This window comes from Phaethon aethereus, assembly GCF_964289735.1.
Source record: "Phaethon aethereus genome assembly, chromosome: 4".
Taxonomy (NCBI): Eukaryota; Metazoa; Chordata; class Aves; order Phaethontiformes; family Phaethontidae; genus Phaethon; species Phaethon aethereus.
Window position 1 is genome coordinate 76297557 of NC_138578.1, and position 22946 is coordinate 76320502.

The 22946-nt window shown below is 46.7% G+C and overlaps 1 protein-coding gene across 2 annotated transcripts in view; it reads right to left on the reverse strand.

Moving 5' to 3' along the window:
* FGFR3 (fibroblast growth factor receptor 3) overlaps positions 1-22946 on the reverse strand; it is a 55237-nt gene that overhangs the window by 27785 nt on the left and 4506 nt on the right. The window contains exons 2-3 of one of the 2 annotated variants that reach the window (XM_081999350.1): positions 5190-5453; positions 727-780 (exon numbers count right to left, since the gene is read on the reverse strand). In XM_081999350.1, the coding sequence (XP_081855476.1) occupies positions 727-780; positions 5190-5453 (318 nt within the window). Of the gene's footprint in view, positions 1-726; positions 781-5189; positions 5559-22946 lie in introns of those variants that run through there. The other variant, XM_081999351.1, reaches the window with a different exon arrangement.

Genomic DNA, 22946 nt, shown 5'->3' on the forward strand with positions numbered 1-22946 from the left:
TATTGAAAACACATACACACAGGCAGCTCGCTTTGCAGAAATATAAAGAGCATAATAAAACACAACACTAATGCCTCTGAAGCATATAATGATCCTGATTAATGCTATTGCACTTAAAGAAACAAGCACTGGGATTGAAAGAGATTCAGAGTAAAAGCACCAAGAGGCTCCGTCCTGGGGCTCCCTTCCCCACGTGAGCAAAAGAAAAAGCCAGTAAAGCCAAAGGGGTTGCTCCCGCTTACGGCATCAGTAAGTTTGGCCCTTGGGTAGTGTAAATTTTATGCTCTGACTCCAGCCAAGATGCTGGTAAGGACCAGAATGAAAACAGCTAAAAATGAAGCAGGCCAAGGTTTGCAATGGTGTAAAACTGGTGTAACATCAGTGTAGTTAAAAAACAACAAACAAAAGATTAAGTGGGTTTGTTTGGATTTACATGCAAAGAGAATTTGTAATTCTAGCTCATCAAGCCAGATTCACAGAAGCAGGTCTCCAGGAAAAAAAAAATTACGCTACTGCTGCTGTATAATATTATAGCAGTGATAGCACTCTGGCAGCTAATTCCAAATTTTTAGATAAACATCGTCATGGCACCATTCTCAGGTCACCAATTTCAACATGGAGAAAGCCGCTGTCCGACCAGGAAAACATCAGGATGAGCTGCTGTGCTTGGGAGCCACATCTCTGTGAAAGAAAGCCACATCTCCATATCCCAGAAAAACAAATTACCTGTATCTTCTGACTCATCGTCGTCATCTTCATCATCACCTGACGAAGGGGAATCTAGGAGAAGGAGAAAGAAGTGAAGCAGAAAGAGGATGGCACATGGGGACACCACGTTGGACAAGGCTGTTAGTGCCACACTGGGCTCCAGCGAGGGAGGACCTCCACATGATGGGTCACCCTTCCCTGCAGCCCCACCAGCCTGTCCATCCCACATCCCAGGGACAACTGGCCAAGAGCTTTCTCAAGTGGGAGAGAGGTGTCATGAGTTTGACAGTGCTCTGCCACCAGAGTCTGAGGTCCAATGATAAATACTTCTGCACGTGTGAAGTGCTCTTCTCCTCATCAATACAAAAACAATTCCAAAAGGGAAAGTTTCTTTTTGCAGAACAAGCTCTCCCTTACTTTTTTTCCCCTCTAGCATTCACTCCAAAGACTTTTTCTTTCACCAAGTCTCAAAATGACAGATCAGTATTTCTAATTCACTTTCCCTGCATTTTTCTTTTAACTCAACACACCCCTGCCATGTCTCCCCTTGCTAACTCCTTGCTTAACCACTCAGACCAAAGCTTTTAAAATTTCCCTTGCAACCAAACCTCTCTCTCGATCAACATTTTGATGGCTATTCCGTGAACGAGTTCCCTTTGGTTATATTCCTCCTACACAGGCACCTCAAGGCTGCAACTGGATACAGGTTAACAGGTGGGAATTTTCCATCTGTATCTCTCCAAAACATCCTGAACTGTTTCTCTTAACGTGGTCTAATACCTCACCTTCTCCAAGCTGCCCACAATGAAGTCTCAGTCCCTCTGCCCCCCACCAAACGATGACTGGAGATGTAAATCCCATTATAAAATAGCAGTTTAGTGTTTGATGTAGTTTACATGATTTAGTACAATTCAGTCTCTGGAAGATTTAGCATCACTGACTTCATATATACTCATTCATATAATCTCCAGGAATTTCTTTTTTAAATAAAGGTAAAATGCTAACAACCCAGCAGCTTTTATATTCTGAGATAGCAGTAAAAGAACTTGGCCTTAAACAGTAGAAGACAGGAAACTTTATGAGTGTTCAACACTGGGCCAGAGATGTAAAGCACTACTTTAGACCAAGCCAGGCAGAACCTCCTTCATTTCAAGATGCACTCGAGTTTTCTGCTGTTTTCTGACCAGGTCAGTGGAGGTAAAAGCAGGGGGAAAAAAGAAAAAAAAAAAAAAAAAAAAAGAGAAGAGAAAAAAAAAATTATGAGGAAGTTAACAACAAATATTACTTCTCTGGAGAATCTGGCAGGATTTTCCAGACATATTCACCATCTACAGGAGCAAGTGGCACAGGAATCATCTCCCTGCTTTAGACTGCCGTGGCACATCGTGCTTTGCACCTTCTCTTTGGCAAAGTCTCAAGGAAGACTTCAAGCATGTATCTAACTGCAAATCCACAGCTGAGGTCCTGCTGGCAGCAGAACTAGGGAAATGCCACGGGGCTTGCTGAAAGTGAAGTGGATGTTTAGGTGTTTTGGCTGAACCAGCAGGTTTACTCAAGTCCCAGCAAAGGAAGAAACCGCGCCAAATCCCCACCAGCATCGACAGAGAAACCAGCACATTCTCAGCCCTGCACTCTCAAATTTGGTTACCCATATATTAACATGTGATTATAGTTTACTTCTGGTTTCCAGTGAACCAACCACGACCAGAGAAGCAGAATCAATTTTTAAAGCAATTCAAAAATCATTTCCACAAGACTGAGGGAAAAGTCTTTGACTTTGCTTGAGTTTCAGATGAGAGATGCAGCTTCGGTTTTAAGACCAAATATCCCACGTTCAGAGCTACTGTCCTATTCAAGTTACTAAAACGTCACTTTTTTCAAAAGGTGGCTAAAAATTCATAAGCTATTTGTTACTCGTTGACTAAAATAGTAATCCCTTTCAGAAGTTGACGAGCACTGGCATTGTCAAGAACTGCTATTCAAAAGAGTTTTAATTGTGAATGGAAAGGAAAGGGGCTTCATTTTTTTAGTCCGCTGTTTTGAAGAGCTTAGTTTTGGGTATGAAAGCTCTTTTTGCTGGTACCAGCCTGCAGTCCATGCTCATCACAGGGGTACTGCTCAGCCACTAAATCCAAAGGCTGGTCTGTGTGTGAAATGGTTGCAGAAATGGAGGTTCTGCCAGCGGGGCTGGAGATCAGTTTGGGCATGCAGCCTCTATTTGTGATCCTCTTCAAGTGCTCAGGTTTTACGAGGACAGTACGTTTCTTTTTGTAAACTAGCAAACGCTCAAGCCCGTGTCTGTCAGGGGAGGCATTTTAAACAGATCAAACACTGCTATTAATCAACCTGGTTTTCAACCCTGAAATGCCAGCTCCAGCACCTCCTTGCTCTACCTTCAGCATCAAGAATCTCACTGTACACACTGAGAGTCGCTGCAGAAGAGCCAATTTGTTGCAGACTCAAAACTCATGCCCCATGCAGGAAAATCCTGATGTGCTCCTAGAATCTGAAAGCATCTCTCAAAATGGGACTTATATGTGTATATACCTAGCCTAGTTTTGCTCAGTTAAGGATACAGGTCAGAGCAATTCCAGTTTGCTAATACAGATTTAAACCAGTTTCATGCAGAGAATAACTCCATCCCCAAACATTAGATACCCACATAAACACCCAACCAGATACCCGGGCTAATCGCTGGCATTACCTTTAAGAAGTGGGAACACGAACCACAAATCTCCGATAACAATCTCATCTCTGCAGTGCCACGCTGAGCAATCAATACTAATTATGAAGAAATATCTGAGCATACGAGAGGCACCACTATTGCCACATGAAGCAGGGCTTCAAAGTTTAAAACAAGGGCTGCTGACAGCTAAAACGGAGACTCCCACATTACCAGCACTTTGGTGGTAATGACAGTGGGCTAATAGATTCAAAGACTCAGAATGCTGTCAGAAAACAGGTTCAGGTTACTCGCTTGTTCTTAAGCTGTTATTAGCTATTATTAGCGAAGAGGAAAAACACAGGCGCTTAAACTTTTTAAAAGCAGAGGATTATCAGCCCTTCCACTATTAAAAACAATTTCTCACTTTACGAACTTTTGGGGCTGGCAGCTGTTTCATTTGAGCGTGTAACCAGCTGCCCTCTTCTGCCTCCCTGCTGCCCCTTGAACTCAAAAGCATTTTAATGTCACTTAAAAAAAAAAAAAAGTAACGTTTCTAACAACCTGCAGTTCCTTAGATAGTTCAAATAATCGTACCTAGTTAAAGAAAGGCTTTCAAGGGCCAAATACTTCTTTAACCATTTAATTGATATGACCTTGAAGCATTCACAGCGATCTCCAGTAACGTTCAATGAAAAGCAGATGTTGGTGAAGGCTTGCTGAAACGAGCTTTTATTCTCACGATGGTTTGATTCTCTCACTTACATAAAATCCTGTTTCTGGCATGAGAAAGCCCTTTAAGGAGTGGATGTGATTTACAATCACAAACATCCCTGTGTTTGGTTTTCAGACACAGCTCCTTACTTTTTGAGGGAACTCAACTTTTGGAGGCAAGGGACCTACTGTTTGGGGATGCTTGAAAAAGCTCCAACAGCACAAGGGCAAAGGAAAGTTTTCAAAACCTTAGATACCCAAGGGGTTGACTCTTCTTTAAATTCAGGCTTTTAATCTGTGTGATCAGGGGCTTTCTATCTGCTCACTGTGATGAGCATCCACCTACCAGTGCAGCAGCCTGAAATCATGGAGATGATCTCGGCGTTAGCAGTTAGCTAACAGGGAACAACAGATTTTTCTGGCACTCTCTGTTTAGTGATCCAGGCTTGCACAGCTTGTAGCTGTTCTGTCCTACTGTCCTAATCATGGAAAACATGGCCAAGCAAACGACAGCATGTGCTTTGTCACATAGAACTTGTTTGCAATATATGACTCCCAGTAAGTACCTTTGATGAAGCGCATATTTGAGATATACAGAGTTTACAGATAAGCTATTTCTGAAACAAAACTAGTAATTTGTGATAACCAGCGTGGAGGGAAGAGATTTATCAGCTACAACAGGGAAACAGTTTTCAGGAACCTCCAGCTTTTACATGCAATTTTGCCACAGATTTGTCACATAAGGTGGAAAAAGTCACTTAACCTCCCTGTGCCACAGTTCACTCACTCACAAAAGACTTCAAAGGCACATGTAGCATTGCATCTCTTTAAGTGTTAAGCGGGATTTGGGGTTTAATCTGACTAGCACCGTTTCTAAGTCTCCCTCAGTATTAACATCAAGCTTTAGCATTTGGTATGGACACGCAAGCATTCTTCGATTGTTTTTTTTTGTCAGTCTAATCACTGCCAGGAGTTACCAGGGAGGTAGAAACCTACCAAGTACGGACAAACACCGCAAAGCACCAGCTGTGCTGAACGTGTGAAGGGGCAAAAATTTAAAAAAAAAAAAAAAAAATCACCGAGACAGCTGTATATCTGTACGTACCTGTAACTCTGACTGTAAAGTTTCCCAGGACCTCGTTGGAATGCCTTGGCTTGCAACTGTACAGCCCCGAGTCATCATATGACACATTGATTATCTTCAACAGTTTTTGTCCAATATGAGTTCTGTTGGTAGGTGCAATCCCGATACCATCTTTAAACCAGAAAACAGACACAGAAGAGCCCTGGGTGTTACAGGAAAGTTCAATGGTATCTCCACTTCCAAACACCAACTCTTCCAGAAAGGCGGTCTCACTCCTCAAGTATTCTGCAAAGGGAGAAAGAAATGAGTAAGTAAGAGCAGGTGCCGGAGAACAAAGGAGCATCTAAAAAAGGAACTTCTCTTATATTTGCCCTACTGCTGCTTCCATGTGCCCAGAGCTCCTCCTTGCCAGAGGTAAGCCTTGCCTGCCCCAGGCAGGTAGTAATGTAGAAAGACAGCTGTGCACATGCAGTCAGGTCTCTGGCTGATCTACAAGGATGGCTTCAACCCTTTAGTGACCAAAACATGGCCACCCCACCAGGTGCATCAAAACAAGCAGCACACACCTCTATGCAGGGTCACTGCAACACCCAGTGTTGCCTGGTGGGGGGCACCTGGCAGAAACAAGTGTGTACTGAAGCGTTCACTGTTGAGTCTCTGGATCTTGATTTCTTTATGCCTGTGAGTCTGTCCACGATCCCTGCGAGACCCAGCAAGGAGGGGGTACAAGAAGCAGAGATGGGGATAAACCAAATTTCTCAAGTGACTCTGGGTGACCCAAAGGCAGCCTCTGTGGGCTGAAAGAAACAAAGGGGAAAGCTGGACAGAGGATGCAGCAAATAAGCAAACCCACCACCAGCTCCCTGTTGGAGTTACTCTCTGTGCAACAAAGAAGCGCAGAACCAAAGACTGAGCATGAAAGCTGAAAGCTGTATTTCTTCAGTCTATCCACCAGCTGCGGCAGTTTGTCCCACGAGTGTTGACAGTGAACCCTGCCACAGGCTGGAGAATTTTGTTTTACCATAGCATAATGACACAAGGTTCAAGCTCAGAAGTCTCCCCGTGGAGGAACGTGGTGCATGCTGAAAGTGTGGTTCTTGGGTCTGATGGTCCTCAGGCTCATTTTAGTGACATTTAAACTCAGTCTTTACATTGAATGGTTTATTCACCCTTTGGACCAGTTTAATAAAGAAGAATTAGCCCTCTACAGCTGCCCTCAACCCAGCTAGATCAACAGCAACACTGCCATTCTCCCCACCTTGTCTACGCTAACCAACATTTTCACTTGGCATTGCCCTATCTCTGTCTTTTGGCTTACACTGGCTCCAAGACCATATGCTCCACCAGGCATAACCCTCTTCTTGGTTTTGTGCAATATGTATCACAGGGGGTCCTACTGCATGACGAAGACACTTTGGTGCTATGATTACATAATTAGTAAGTAGAAAGTAATTCAAGCCAGATAGGTCTGAACCTAATCCTCTGATCCAAATCCAGGTGGCCTGAGTTGATCTCCAATAATAATCAGATATGGATAGAGAGCCTAATTTTGCAGCTTAAGCATATTCATAGATTACAATTTGACTATGAAACCAATGCAATTACAGCAGCTCTGAATACCTGAGGATGTGGCACTGGCTTCAAGCTGCTCTTTTGCCATTCAGTAAAAGAGTTGGAGCAGGCTATGAAAGAAAAAGGTATCGCTTTTCTCTTCTTGTCATGCAAGTTTTTATTCTTCTGGAAATATAAAAATTAAAAATGTAAAAATGTTTCAGTCAATAGCCTTGCAGGGTAGAAATAAGGAATCCTGGAGGCCTGAAAATGCGGTTTTTCATAGGAGGTGTCATCTCACAGGAGGCAAAGCCCACACTCATTGAGGTTACAAAGAACCTTTCCTCCAATACCCTGGCAGCAATTCCAACTCAAATATTTTAGGTTTTTGCCAGAATTTTGTGGTATTCATACAGTCAAAGGTGTAGGGTGTTGGGGATTTTTTCTTTAATGAAAAGATTTTCCCTGAAAGCATATACTTTCAGTAAAAAGAAAAAGAAGACAGAGCTCCAGCATCTCCTTCCTATCAGACCAGCACCTGCTGCGACATTGAGTGTTTGCCCCTGGTCTCTTCCCAACTGGGATACATCCTTGGGGAAAATACAGTTGAGAAATATTCCGGTTTAACTGCTCCTTTCAGTTTTTTTTCTTCTTTCTTCTAGACTATAAAGATTTTTTTCAATGGTACCAAATTCAGCTTCCAATTAAAAAGCCCTGTATACAGCTTTGCACTTGCAGAACTGGGTACTGATCTTTGTTTGTTGACTGATGGAAGCTCTTGCTAATTTAATCTACTGGAAAAAAAAAAAACATGCAGCTGCACAATCCCTCCATACCAAATACACAATTTTACCCAAGCTGTTTGCCAAATGATCAAGACTTGTATATTTTGGCTTTTGTATCATAAACCTACCAAATAGGAACAAGCCCAGACTAAGCACAAGCCAAACTGCACTGTTTAGCCATTTAAAAGGAAATCACTTTTTTGAAAGCCATAATGAACCTGGGTTAACGACAGTGACAATCTATTTTTATAAAATGTAATTAGGGAATGCTGAAATGAAGAGGAAATTCACTTTAGACTCAGAGCAGAACGACTGGAGTCTGAAACTTCTTCTGTGGGACGAAGCATCATCTCTCATTTCTGACAACTTTATTTTGGCATCTCTGCCCTCAATCTCCCCAGTCGGTCTCCAGCAGATGCCTGTGAAATGCAAAGTTCAGTCATAGTGACTTTATTCCTACAGACCGGGAGTAATATCTGGAAAGATGGAGTGGTGAATTAAAAGGAGAATGTTACTAATGGTTTTAATCTCACTTCTTTGAACAGTTTTTCAAATTTCAGTTTATATGCTTATGCTTAAAAAATAAACGGGACCCAAGCTGGAGACCTCCACAAAGTACTTAAACGTGTGCTTAAGCGCTTAAGCACTTTGCCCAACTGTGACCTTGGAGAACAAAATTTTACTCTTATTATTCCTCATATAGTTCAAATATGATGGTCAGAAATCGGAGACAATCTCATTTCCATGCTGAGAACAGCTGGAGTTTAAAGCAAAGAACCAGGGTTCACATCTCCCACCGGCTGCCCAGAACCCAGAACCTCCTTCCCGCTTTCCAGCTGCAAGTGCCTGGTGTTCCCAACACGTTCTCAACAAGACACCAAGGCAGGAAGGAGACATGAAGTTGCCCCCTCCGAGGCCAAGCATCCATCCATCAGACTGACTTGCATCTGCAAGTCTACATCCCCAACCACGTGGCGTGCACAACGTGGCAGGAACTGTGCGCACAGCCTGTGCTTGGGAGGGTTTAACGCAGACGGGCTGAGCCCTCCTGAGGGTTTGGTCACCTTCTTCATCTTGCATCTCCCGCTGCTAAATCTTAGGGAAAGCAGTACAGGGGAGCAGGCGCGAGCTCTCCCGACACGGTTGCGTCTTGCATCTGGACAGGCAGCTTTGACTGAGGCACTCAGAAAACTTCCCACTGCAAAGCAGCGCTGAGGGGAGCGGGTTTTCAGATTTACTGGGGCTGAATACACATCTCCTGGATCTCAGGCCTGGGTCCCCAAAAAAACATCCTCACTGCTGGCAAACAGCTATCCTCATGCATCCTTTAAACCTTCCTAAAGTGTTTCTATTGCAAGTCAGGTTGCAAGAGTCCCCCCTCCAGCTCTCCCAAAGAAAACTCCCATTTGGGATCTAACTGTCATTAACAGCATCTTTTTGAAAGCCACGCAGACATCAGTATAAATTACTGGGGAAGTTAACTTGTATAGGGGTTACAGGAGCCACTCTGCCACTTGCCAGCAGAGCAGGGATTATTGAGCTTGCTGCTTTAATGGGTTCTTAGGAGGAGGCTTGTGGGCTCCCAAGATATGACTAAAATTCAACCATTTATTAGTTTAGCCAAAGCAGTAATGAGTTGGGAATCACCAAGAGATGCTTCTGATGGAGATCAGCACTTGCAGCATCTTCGCTGCTCTCACAGCCAACACGCTACAGAGACAGAGGCAATCTTTAAGCTGTTCAGAGGAGCAAAAAGGCAGCAACTAGCTGGGAAGCACCTTCCGCAATGAGGAGCAGCTGGCCCAGCAACGCTAAAATGCTTTTGTGCGTATTCACTTATAAGGATAAGATGCTTCATCTCCATAGCTGCTTGGCTCATCCCAGCAATAATTCACTTTCTGTGTGGCTCGTAGCTCCAAGTGCTTAAGTGTGTCAGTATTTCCATCAGATGTCTGCTCCTCTTAGACATTAATACTTGCTTCTGGCTGAGCCTGGAAATGTTTTATTTTGGTTTTAAAGCTGGCAGCTCTCAAGAACTGCAGGAGGATATGCAGTTATTTATTTTTCAGGCACGAAAGGACAAGGAGGTGGAGGGCGGTGGGATATTCCTGCGCTGCCTATGGCCCCCCAAAAACTTCAAGCCAGCCTAAAGCCTGGCGGGTGCCCTCCGCGGTCTCGGGGACTATTCCCAGGTGCTGCGGCAGAAAGCACGGGGGCTGGTCCTGGGCGGCGAAGGCCCATGGGAGGCTCGGTGGGGGCCCTGCACCACCTCGCAGGGTGCTGGGTCTTGTCTCCAGGACACTCCATGCGGTTATTTCTCTTCACCTGTGTTTTTCCTCCTGGAATAACTTCCTACAATTCTGCTTTTCCAAATGTCAAAAGTGTTTGGGAGCCTCCCAAGGGACTGCTCAGGTGGGGCTCGAGAACCACGACCTTCAGTACCGCCAGCAAGATGCTCCTCACCCCATCCTGAACTCTGGCAATGCCGGAGAGGCTTTTCGGGATTGTTTCACAGCCCGGTGGTGGAATGGACCAAGCAGCTCATTTCTAAGTGGATCATACCTTCCCCTCTTCCAGCTGGACGAGCTGTACTTGGCATGTTAACAAGCAGAAAGATAGCAGCACTCCACGCATTTCCCTCTCTACAGGTTTAATTCAAAAAGGTTTCTTACCCTACGCATTTTTTTTGCACCAAAACCACCGTGACGGGATACATTATAGGATCACGGAGCTACAACCGTGCCAGAGCTTTCTACTGTTGGGTTTGGTGTCCCGTTCTCAGGGGGATCATGGGCACAGCCACCGGGTCGGTGCCTAACCGCTGGAGTATCCCTCCAGCATCGCTGGGATGAACGAGGCCACGATGGCAAAGAGCACGTAGACTCTCTCCAGGCTCAGACCAGTGCTGTGTCCTCCCTGCGGGCTCAGTCCTGGTTGACTCTAAGTAAGTGTCCCACCTGTGTTAATAGGGGCCTGTAGTATTACTCACCCCCACAACAGTGTTTTTCCCAATACCTCGCCTTGGGACTTCTGCACCGGGAAGAGCAAACCCCGTCGCCCAGAAGGGAATTAAAACACTTTTCTTGCTGACTGCTATTCATCTGGGACCCGCTTTCATTTAAAAAGCAGCCCGGAAGGGTGACAAGCGGCCCCAGTGCCACCTCCCCGCGAGCACGCCTCCGCGTCCCCGCTCCCTGAGAGGCAGACGGGCCCCGGGGAAATACTGAAAACCACCAAATCAGCCCCAGGCCCTGCACCCAGCAGCAGCCCCCCTGAGCCATGGGCACGATAAGATCGTGGGATTGCCTCTTTGCCCAAGTACCTGCCTTGTCAGGGCAGATAAGATCGAGGGAGCGGCCCCCGCAGCAAAGCGAGCTCACCTAAAGTCACCGCATACCCTCACTGCACCGTGGGGAGCCGACTGGGGCATTTTTTATATATGTATTTTTGGCGAGGCTTTACGCAAGGCAAAGCTTCCTCTCCTTTCTGCTGCACCCACGACGGTGGCAGTGGCCTGCCTGGCCACGACCCTCCTGCCCCGAAGGGCACATCGCCAGCCTGGCACAGCAAAATAGAATATATAAAATACATAAAACAAGAGCTTTATGTGGTTTTATGTAATATTAAATAGATTTCATATACCCATACATGCCTATATACAGACACAATATTATGTATAGTATTTGTGTATGATATTATATATAGTATTATATAAAATACATATCCTGTCTCCTCTCTTACCCTGCTTTCCTCCCCCTCCAAGGTCCAGACCCCTCTCGGAGCACGTTTCTCGGTCTCAGGCCGCAGCCATCCCGCGAAGAAGGGGCTCCGGCAATCACAGCAGCACGGGATGCTCTGCCGAAGCTCATCGCTCCCCGAAGTGGCGTTAGCTGGGTTATCTCCCCTGCTCAACGGGGCTCACACCTCAGCAAAAATAAAAAAATCTGGTTGTTCCCGTAAAAGTCTAAACCATCACTGAGAAACGTGCCTTTAGGAAACCACGTCTGAAAAGGGTTTGACTCCGTCATTTGAAGGTGCCGCTTTATCTTTCACCTATTGTGCATGTTTGCTTGGGGGTGGGTGGGTAGTTCTCCTGGAAAAGCTTAAACTAGCTTTCCTAAAAATAATGCGAAGTAAACTGTTTATACTGTATTACCACCGCAGTGGCCTACGCAGTTGTTACCAGACATTTCTTCCAAAGACGTTAACAAGTGTGCTGCACTGTATTACCACCCCGTGGGGTTTTTTTTTAGATCTGTGTTAGGAGGAAAGCAAACTTTTTCCTAGATAATTAGCAGAACGATAACCAGGTTTAGTTCTGTCATATGCAGCTTTCTTCATAAACAAGAGATTATGGAAAGGAAAAAAAATCTCTAGTGTTTAGCTTGGCTATCCCCGACAGCAACTTTGGAAGGGCTTCTCGAATGGAAAAGCAGATGTTGCAAATCTGCCTTATCTACGGAGCAACTGTTGACTCTGTTGTGCAAATCCTAATTTACATCTGCATGAAAGGTTTCAGAGATTAAATGGCATTCAAGGAGGAATATTAGCTTTTCTCCCTCCCTCCAGCCCTCCTTTGAATGGATTTACTACTGGCAATTAGCTTTCTGTTCCACCGGCCAAGTAGAAAACAGGATTCATCAGGACTCTACAGTATCCTCCTTTTAATGGACTGTTTTTCTCAGATCACCCAATTCAGATGCTGAGACTTAGAAGGAGAAATAAATCGTCACAAAGCTAAAATAGTTACAAAAACACTTTGGCCAGAAGGATTTCCCTGTGGCACTTGGAAAGCCCTGAGAAGGAAAAAAAACCAACCCAGAAAACAAATCAAAGGGGTCTCCTGGCTACACCTAACAAAAATGGAAACGCACAACCCAAGAGACACAAAGCTTTGGTTGCTGCCCAGAGCCTGTCCCAGGGACACCCTTCAGCTGATGCTTTGCTGGCTTAAAGCAACAGGCAGTGATGGGGAGTTTTCCTTAAAATTTGGCTGGACTGTGCAATCAAACACATTCCTTGGTTCCTCACTCAAAACAACGAAGCAACCACTACCCATATCTATTTGTCTCACGGTTCCGTGCTCCTTCATTTTTTTTTTTAACAGAAATAAAAGAACTGATATGGAATGTCCTCCACTTCTTCATCAGCGGTCCCTAAAGACCAGGAATGTTGGAGTGAAGACACGGCAGCGTGGGGCTGCTGAGGTCCCCAGGCCGTGCTGCTCCACGTGTCCTATGAGAACTCCGAGCTCATGCTGAAGCACGTCAAGGTTGCCCACGCAGACACTTCCTGCTCTCCCAGGTGCCGAAGCCTTTGTGCTTTACTCAAGAGGAGGGCAGCAATGAGCTATATCAGATGTCAGCAGCCCACGCTTGCAGTGTGGGACACCACCAGTCTCAGCCCAGCACGCGGGCAAGCGCACCCTTGCAGCGGGTTGGCCCACACGTCACACAGCCCACCTCACCCAACCGCGGCGGCCAAATGTGGTCAACCCAGACCGCTCCCTACTCAAGGCAGAGTGATGGGACACCGTCGGGCTGCTCCGAGGTGGAGCACAAGAGACTGTGCCGATGGGTCATCATCCTTTTGATGTCTGCCTCTTGTTACCTCTGAAGGATGGTGGCCAGCTCAGCCCCAGCTTTTAAGCCATGCAGCAGAGAGAGGCATCCCAGCCTGACCTCAGATCCCAGCCTGACCTCAGATCCCATCACAAAATGGTTGATGGTTCACGTTCCTGCTCCTCTTGCTGGAGGAAGTCTAAAAAAAACCTGATCATTGCAGCAAGCAAGCAACCGTCACAACCCCTTTCCAAAGCCAGTGGAGCAGCTATGGAAGCTGAGGCACAGAGTGAGGCTTCCCACCATCCCAACGAACCGAGCAAAGCTTGTCTCCAGCCTCCACTGGAGCGGAACTGGGTCCTGCCAGAGCGTGGAGGCCCTGAGCAAACCTATGTTCTTCGGCATCAGTGCTCCATGCCACCCCCCTGCTTCGCTGGACCAGGCTACCTGCTGTGGTTTCGTAGGTGACACACACCAAGCAATTAGTGAAGTTTGCAACAAGAACTACAAATTACACAAATGAGTGCTCCACAGATCATAAAGAAAGGAGAGAAACTCAGTCTTTGGAAATACTTTTAAACTGTCTTATTAAATCCTTAAAAGAATAAGCATGCATTACTGAATTACTCTTTTGAATTAATTTTCTGGGCTCCTCCTCTACACCATCATTTCCTTCCTAAAATCCTCCAAAAATTCATTACTTCTGGAGTTCTCGGCCTCCAGCGTGGGTTTTCCGCCGGTTAGTGAATTCTACCAAAATGTTCACCAACTCTTAAGTACACTTGCAGATGAATTTTTAAGCAATACTAAGTTCACCAGGCCCAGAAGTTTAGGTTTACTTCAGAGGAACGTTTTAAGGGACGCAAAGACTCACGGTCCCTTTACAATTCCCAGCCAGACCTGGCCCAGGCAGTTACTTGCGACACTTTTCTGGTCCTTGTGATGCTTTTCTGGTACTTGTGTTTCTCTGAAATAGGCTTTGAGATCACATGGCATCAGAAAAAATTTGCCATAAAGCCCCAACCTTTCCCCTTCGGTTCACAGCTATGCAGCTCCCAAATCCCAGCTCCTCTGCATTTCCCTCGCACTTTTAATGTGCGCTCCTCTAATCTTCATTTAATGCAGGCAGCTGGCTGCAAATACCCCCGAACAATGACTTTAATCCTAAGTATCCTGAAGCCCCCCCCTTCCTCCCTGCACCAAAACTGAAGGGAAAAAAACGCCAAAAACGAACAGCCTCATGACAGCAAGATGGAGAAATCCAAGCTATCCACTGGGCCAAAGGAGTAGAAAGACACAATGAGCTAAATTTTGCCTGGTTCGCTAATTAAAAACGGAAGCTACCCCACTCCGGAGCCAAGGCGGGGAGGTGGGGGGAGTTTTCATGCTATTCAAAAAATCGGCTTCCAACTGGGACCATATTCACTCCACATTAATTGTCATTCCAACTACGAGTGTCCTAGTTTCAAAATGAAAACTACCCTCCAGTGTAGCTAGTGAAAACTAACACCAGTTTCGAGGCATTAAACAAAATTTATTGATTGCATTTTCCCACCCACTAAAACTTTAATAAGCATTAAACCTCAAACTCCTGGCCCCGTTTCCTCCCTCTACCCTCTCTCTCCATAAAAAGGGTCAGGCTCCTCTATATGGAGATTAGGACTTAATGTTTGGTATTTGTTTATGAGCCTATCAATTGCCTCTATTTCAGGGGGGAAAAAGGCACAACTGAAAAAAAAACCCTCTTGTACACGGATTAAGAGAGGGCAAAGGTTTAGGGTAGTTTGGGTGGCTTTTTTTTCCAACTGATTGTGGGTTTTAGATATATGATGGATCATGTTCACGTGAATGAAAATAAGTCAATATTCCCCTTTTTGCAAGTTTCCCTTGAGTTACATAAAATGGTATTTTTCAAACATCTCCATTTCTCTGTAATAAGATGCAGAACTTCCAAGTCCTCCCTGCTAGCTCTTTTCAGCTGTGTAAAAGGAAAAATAATAATTTGGGGGCCACTCTGTCTGCATACTTAGTAAAGAAAACAAAGGCCAAACATTTGAAATGCAAAGGTCAGTGATTAAGCCCAGAAATCCATATCTAGGCATCAAAATGAATAGTCAGATTCTAAGAGTGCTTAAGCGATTTAAATGCAGAGCCTGACCTGGCTCAGCATCTTTCAAAACCAAGCCTGTTATTTCAGTGCCTCAAGCGAGATTTAGGTGCCAGGTACCCAAGTTGGAGAAGTTTAACCGTAATCTCCTTTCGGGAAGTCTGATCCATTTTAATCTAAAGTAGCAAATGACAAACGAAGATCTTGTTATTTAGAAAGCACATCTAACTGAAGCTGCAACACTTTGTCTTTGTGCTAAACTCAACTCTTACCCTTCAGCATTATTGGAAAAAGTTGGGAGAAATGGCAAAAGAAAAGTAGATGTTCAAAGATTCTTTTATTTCTCCTCTTTAAAGAACGCTGCTAAAGGGATTACACAGCTTTGAGTTCACTGCTCTGTTAAATAAACCTTACAATATTTTTTCAGCTTGTTTGACTTGCTGTTTCTGTATACATTTGTGTTTTCACCTTTCTGCATTCAAATCCCACGCCTAGCGTTTGTTCTGCGCCTCTCAGAGGAAACTTAGTCGGTTCTTTATTTGTATTAAGTCTACGGAGTTATAGAAAACAGACTTGGAAAACAAGCCCTAAATTAGCAGGACTTACCGGCTTCCATGCAAACACACACACACACAGGGCATCGCATACCATCCGACCCAAACGCAGCGGTTTATCATTTCCAGCAGCAACAGCAGGGCATCAGGTTCACCAGAACGGACCTTTTAATGGTCCCCTGCAACCGTATCTATTACGGCGGGTTTCGGACTGCACGTAATAAATTAAGAGAGAGTTCAAGGAAGTCATGCGTGTCTCAGTTCTCACTCCCTTCAAGCACTTTTAATGCCCCCAAACAATCATCTTCTACAAACGGTGCTACGTTAGGCTCCAGTAATGTCCAAAGCAGGTTAGACACCTCTATACGCAGCTATTTTAATGCTGCCGTAAGGAAATGCAGACCCTCTGCAGAGGGTCATCTCCAGCGTCCTGCCTGCACAAGCCAGGGACCTTCCACAGGCACTTCTGGACACCGGCCATGTCCTCCAGTCTGATTTTCTCAGCTTTTCCCTTCCTTCTCCTTCTCCACACCAGAAACACTTCTAAAACCTCTTTCTGTGAATGAGCACCCAAGTGTCCGAGTGAGATGGATGCTGCTGAGACAGTAAGGATGGTCACTGCAACAGGTAAGCCAAGGGAGAAAGGAAACAGACTCCAGCAGATGGAAAATGTGGATGAAAAAAACCTGAGCCCAGCAGCCAAGGTCTGGATTTGTCTGAAAGCCAGGCACCAAAGCTAAGCTTCAGCCATGCTCCCTTGGGCAGGATGGGTGGATGAACCACCACCTCGTACCAACCACTGGTGAAGATGTGAAGTTGGACCCTCCCCACATATTTATACCTATTTATCCACCTTGATGTATACACCCATATGTGGAGCAAGAGCTGCCCACAGCAGTGAGACCCAAAATGAATGGGGTCTCAAATGCAAAATTTGAATGACCCAAAAGCTTGGGGTCTGGCCCCTCCCGTCCCTTCCAAGGGCTGGAGGCTAATTCAGGGTCATCTCCTTTCCTCCCTGCCCATGTGTTGCTCCTCCAACTGCTCCTTCTCATCCCCGAAACAGCCAGGCTCGAGCACCGGGTGAAGTCATTCCTGCAAAGACTGCAACCGCCTGCCCACACCTCATTTTGAGGAGGAGGACAGAGGAGGAGAAAACTTCCACTTCAAACTTTTACACGTGTTTTGAAAGCACCTGAGGAGGTTTCAGGCCCTTTTTGCCAGGATTAATACGTTCCACCCACCAGATGACCTGGTTTGGAGCGCACAGACGGCTCCTCGCAGGAGGGATTTACCTTGCACAGAGTCACCGGATCCAGCATCAGGCAGGCAGCCCAGTTTCTCGGGCAGTGACCCACTGCTGGAATCAGAGCGGGGGTTACAAACCTGCCCCTTTTTGCCCCTGCACCGAGGGCGACGGGGGGCAAAGGGGAAGCCCTGCTGTCCTCCCAGCCACCTCCGTAGTCCCCTTCCCTCCACCAAGCCTTTCCCAATGGAGAAGCCCACTGTCTTCTCAAATCCCAAGGTGCCAGCATGCCTACACATAAAAATCAGGCAGAAATCTCATTCCTTCACTAAATAATACACAGGTTGGAATCCCAGTACAACTCAATAAACATTTTCTAGGAGTTATTTTCCTTTTTGCCTGGGCAGATCTCAAAAGATTTCTGTGGCAGGCTGCTTCAGGTTTGGCTTTCCCTTGCCTCCTTGTCCAAGTAATGGCAACACTAACTGATCCACTGGCCAAAAGGCAATTAAGAGTGACCCTTTCATCCGTATTCGGGGGGTTCCCGTTTGCTCCTGCAGCCCTCTCTGCTCTACCCGAAACAAGGGCAAGAGAAGGTGCCGCTGTCAAGGTGTGTCCCTCTGAGGCTGAAAGGTTGAGTATCTGTAATACAGTATCCACAACATATTTATTTAAATTCCACAGTATTTAGTGCATTTACATTGTATCCCAGCTCGGATGGGGGGGCAATGGGGGCAAGAAGGTGGCTTTACCCTTCAAGACCGATGTCAGCATCCCCCAGTAGCCACTTACACCCTTGTTTCCCCAAGCCAGGGCAATCAGGAGCCTGGAAAGCCTGCAACCTATTTTTATGCTTAATTACTGATTTCGAGTGCCTGACACCAGGCCCTCACTCATTACGCTTTTGACACTGATGCCTTTGGGCCGAGCGGGAATAAATGCTTCACACTCGCTCGTCGCTCGCTACGTTCACAAGCGTTTAACTCAGAAGAAGGTGGGTGATGGATTTGTAGCAACTTTGGGCAGGGATGCAGAGGGGACACCATCTGCCGTTTCCTACTTCTTTTTTCCATTTCTTTCCGTAATTAATCAATTTGCAGAGTTCCCCTGCAGCCTCCTCTTCCGATCACCCCCGCGAAGCAAAGGCTAAGGACAGGTCAGGGTGGCTGCAAGGTCTAAGTGCTGCCCGTGGAGCGTGAAGCGGCATTAGGGCCGGTCAGTGGGAGTGCTGGGCTCCCAGCCCTGCGGCTCGTCCCACCCAGGGGCCTCCCGGGGCCCAACCCACCGCACGCTGCAAGAAAGAGGCTTTCTGAGTTTTCCCTGGAAAAAAAAAAAAAAAATAGTGCTTTCACAGAAAACTGTGAAATCATGCATAACACACCGGCTGTAAAAATGAATGTATTTATTTTATTTTTTCCAACTGCATTCACTCGCAGCTCGTCTCTTACACAGTAAATACCAGCTAATTTATGCACCTCCATTTACCAGCCCCCCTGCTTCTGCACGAATCCCCAGCCTATTAACATAACTATTTAAACTGGACATGTTTTCTTAAACATTCTTCTTCTTTCATAAACTGCCAAGTGACAGTTGTTTACTGTCAACAAGCCTGGGTACTCCAAGACAGGGAGAAATATGCCCTTTCAAAAGGCAGACATATCGGCTACCAAAGGAAGATTAAAATCTGGTGTTTTTCTCTTCTCCCTCCCCAAAAATGCTTTATTCGTACAGATACACATGATACAGATCAGGAGAGATGGTACTATGCCTAATTCCAATCATTCTTTTAATTAAAGACAGGCTCATGGAGGATTTATCTTTGGTTGCACGTGCTAGTTGTCAGGGTGCACTCTTAACTTCCTAATCTCCCCATTGCAACTGGTTCTTCCCCTTCACTTTTAGCTCCGATACCCCCATCTCCCAAAGCACATCTCGGGGAATCAGCATGCTCATCTTGCACAGACCCTGCCACCGGCTGGAAACAAAACGTTTGCCTGGGGGAAGCTATATAGAGAAGTTAAAAAATTTTAAACGAAAATCAAACCACGGGTTCCTTCAAAACCTACAGTCTCCAAACAAGCCGCTGAAATACTCTGTTGGGAGGGAATTTCTTGTTCTTGAGTCTTGCACATGAAAGAAGGGGATCTAAAAAAAAAACAACCCCAAACTCTCTGCGAAAACTCATTTTCCCCTGCTCCGCCTGCCCGTGAAGTGCCGGGAAAGCTCCTTGGCCGGCTCCTGCCCCGTGCAAGCGGCTCCATCCTGCCGGCGGGCAGGGCCGGCTCGGCCGCAGCTCGCCCACGGACCCCCGCGGGGGATTATTAACACTTTCCCCGGCGCATTGTGCAGCTCGAAGATCGCGGCGCTGGGGGCTAACGCCGGCCGACACTGATACGATGGCAACGAGGATGGGGCATGAGGGGACGGCGGTTGGTGCTTGGGCTCGGCTCCGCGCGGGACTCGCGCCAGAGTCACAGGGGGCCCCATCGGTGGCCATCACCGTGGCCTCCGGCGCTTGCGTTTTGGCTGCGCCGCCGCCGCCGCCGGCTTGCATCAAAGCTGGAGTTATAAACACCAAGATGGGAAGCAAAGGTCTGCGTTGCAGCAGGCTGAGAGAAACGGGAGGCCACGGAGAGCCGGCTCCAGGGATCACCCCATGAAGCAGCGCTGGGCACCTCCCCGCCCCCAAACCGGGGAGCCCTTTTACTCACCGAGTTTCCTCTGCTTGTTAAAATGTTTGGGTCATTAGAAAACTTTCCAAACAATCCCTGCTTATGCTAAATAGCTGCTCCCACCACGATCTGTGAAGGGCTTCAGCCTGCTGCCTTGGAAATCAATGGGGGCTTTTTTGCTTGGGATTCAATAGGTGCAAGATCAGGACCTCATTATTATTTTTACAGGACTACAAGCAGCAGAGAATGGTGAAACCCCCAAAGAAAGCAACAACCTGCCGATGCGGGAGCCAAACTTGCCGTGAAGGATCTTCACAAGCTCTGCCAAGCATCACAGTAAAATTAAAAATCCAATTTTGGGGAGTTTTTCAGTTTTTTGACAGGAAAAGTGTAAGGCTGATAAAGGCCGGTCCTGGATCCAGGAACGTCTCCCGAATCTCTCTTCCTGAAAAGAAAAGCCTTCATAGAAGCGTATTTTGCCTTTCCCGGGGAGTGTGTAAGAGGGGTGATTGTCAGTCCAGGGCGATGCACGTTACCCTGCGCTACCCCACGGAGTCCAGAGCAGAAACACCTTCAGGGCTTCACATGACCTCCTCCGCCCCGCGCCACGGCGAGCCCCCCGGTAAGCCCCTCTGCAGAGCCACCACCGGCAGCACAGCGGACCGGGCGGCTCCTGCGATGCGGGTCGTGCTACAGGGACCCCGTCCGCACCCCACCTCCGCGGAGGCCTGGTGCCGCCTGCGTTTTGTGAGAGGAGCCTCAGAGATGCTCTCGCCCTTCGCACCCTGCTCGGAGCCCTGCGACAGCCGAGTCCGCCTCACCGCGCTGCTCTGCCTGGGCACCGGCGAGAACTCACCGACGCACCGCGCAGCCGCCACAAGGCTTGGCCCCGAGGCAATGCCCGGCTGTTTTGCTGACTCCCCTACAGCCAGCTCGCCCCAGGTCAACTCCAAAATGCTTCAACTCCATTTTACTCCCTTACTGCTGGGCACTAGCCCAATCCTTATACCCTAGCTGGGACCTGCTCTCCAGAGCTTTACTGATTTAACTACATCAGTTGAAATACTTTAGTGAGATTCCTTGTGAACGGCACAAGGTAGCTCGGTACAACAAAGGCAGAACCGTAAAACACTCCGTTTTTGGAGACAAAAGCATTAAATGAAGATAAGCCAAGAAATACTTTCATCAGTTGTCAACAGCAAGCTGGGAAGCCACCCTTGCAGCTCTCTGGCATGCCACGGTGCTCCAGGATCGCCCGTTACGTCCCTTCCCTAAAAACCTTATATTCCAACCAAGGGATGTTGCGATGGCTTGGCTCCTTGGGTGAAAAGGAAAACGGGGGGAAAAACAAAAAAGGCTGCCACGTGTCAGCTCGACGTTTTTAGGTAGTTCCACAGCTCACAGTATGACCCCTGGGTGCAAACACCGACGCCGGGGTCCTCGCGCCGCGGCGTTCCGGAGGAGGAGGAGTGCCTTCAGCGCGCACCGCAGCCCGCGGAGCTCCGCTCGCTCGCAGAGAGCGATCCTAGACCGCGTCCTTTCCTCACCCGAAAACTTGGAACCCTCCTCACTTCTGAGTCATTAATACTTTTAACCCCTCGCAACCTGCAGGAATGGCACAGCCCCAAAATCTCACAGATGCTAAACGTGTAAGCACATGGTAATTGTTTTGCATACAGTTCTGCGTGATAAAGAAATCTGCTTCCAAGTTTTAATATAACCTTTTTATTTAACCAAATCTTATCTCCCCCTGCTTTCTGGGTTTGAGAAAGCAGGGCCAGCACACAAGACCTACCCCCCCCCGCACCTTTTTTAGATGAATACATCTGAAACTGAAGCAGATACTGAAGAAATGTTTTCGTACTTGACTGGGCTGCTATTCTTCCAAAAAGGAAAACTTTGCTACATTGTGTAACCCGAGTATCACATTAAAAAAAAATAAAAATTGATTTAACTACCTGGCTAGTCACTATCCACCTGAGCGCGACAACCCCCCAGGTAGCCTATCAGAATAATAGGGCAGGTTTACATCTGATTACCTTTCACATTTTAACTAAGTTTACCAAAGGTTTTACTCAGCTCATATCTCACTGTTCTTGTTTGCTTTTGATATTACAGAAACTTCCTGGTCATTCAAGCCAAGGAGCAGCTACTTTAGGGGTAAGCACACCAGGTATACCGCACTCACCGCGGGAATAAAAGCCCTTCTTCACACATCCAGGGCTTTAAATCCTATCTACGGCACTTGGCAGCCTGAGCTGTGAGCGTACCGGAAAGGGGGCACCAGGACAGTCAGCTCTACTTCACAGAAAAATTATTTTTTTTTTAACCAGATCACCAGATAAACAGCCAAGAGAGGGGCAAACAGTAAACTGATAAGCTATGTAGGAGGCCAAGGAAAAATAAAAATTGGGGTGTAATAAGGTATTTTAAGGTGCTTTCGGCATCGTACGTGTCTTTGGACATGGTTTTAACTTGGGAGTTTGCATAGGGCGTGTGATCGGATTTACTCCTCCCAACAGCCTGGACTGCCCGCTTTCACATACCGTGAGTGGCTTTGCTGAACCGCAGTCCCATTTGCTGCAAAAAAAAAAAAAAAGGATGCATGGCAAATTTTTACCAAGCCACCGTCCTCTCTGGCATCCAGCCTGGTACGTGGAGGAGAATAAAGTTTATTAACTAACCAGTATTAAAAGAGATGAAACAGCAAACACTGAAACAGCTCCATCAAACCTCGCTGTCGAATGGCTTGGAGGGCGCTGAGTCAGCAGGCAATTTCTAGCTGCCTTTTCTCTTTGTTTTTGGAAGGGTCGGGAAAAAAGAAGAAACAGGTATGCAGAGCCAGACAAACTCCCAGGACATAGGAAACGTTACAAGCACACACCACACTAGGAGAAGAGAAAAGGCTATTCAAACAGGGGAACAGAGTAAAAATAAAGCCAGTTTAATTGATCATCTGTGTACCAGGTCCAGCGTAGCTGGGAAAAAGTCACGAAACCGGGGAAGGACTTTTACCTGTATTTTCAGCAGAAGTACCTGAATTTGTAACATTCCTGCTTGTTCTACTCCACATATACCAAAAATTGCCAAAAGCTAAGCTACAAGGACAACACAGCCACTTCTCTACCTATTCTGAAGCCTCGCGGCTCATGGTCCAGGCTCCTGCACTGGATCCTACACGCTTCAATGACCAGCCAGAACAACCTACCGGCAGGCCATGCCCTAACCTTAGCTGAAATTAAGGTTCAACTAATGCCTTCAGTCACAGCTCTGTGTGCCAGCTGACAGACCATGGTCAGAAA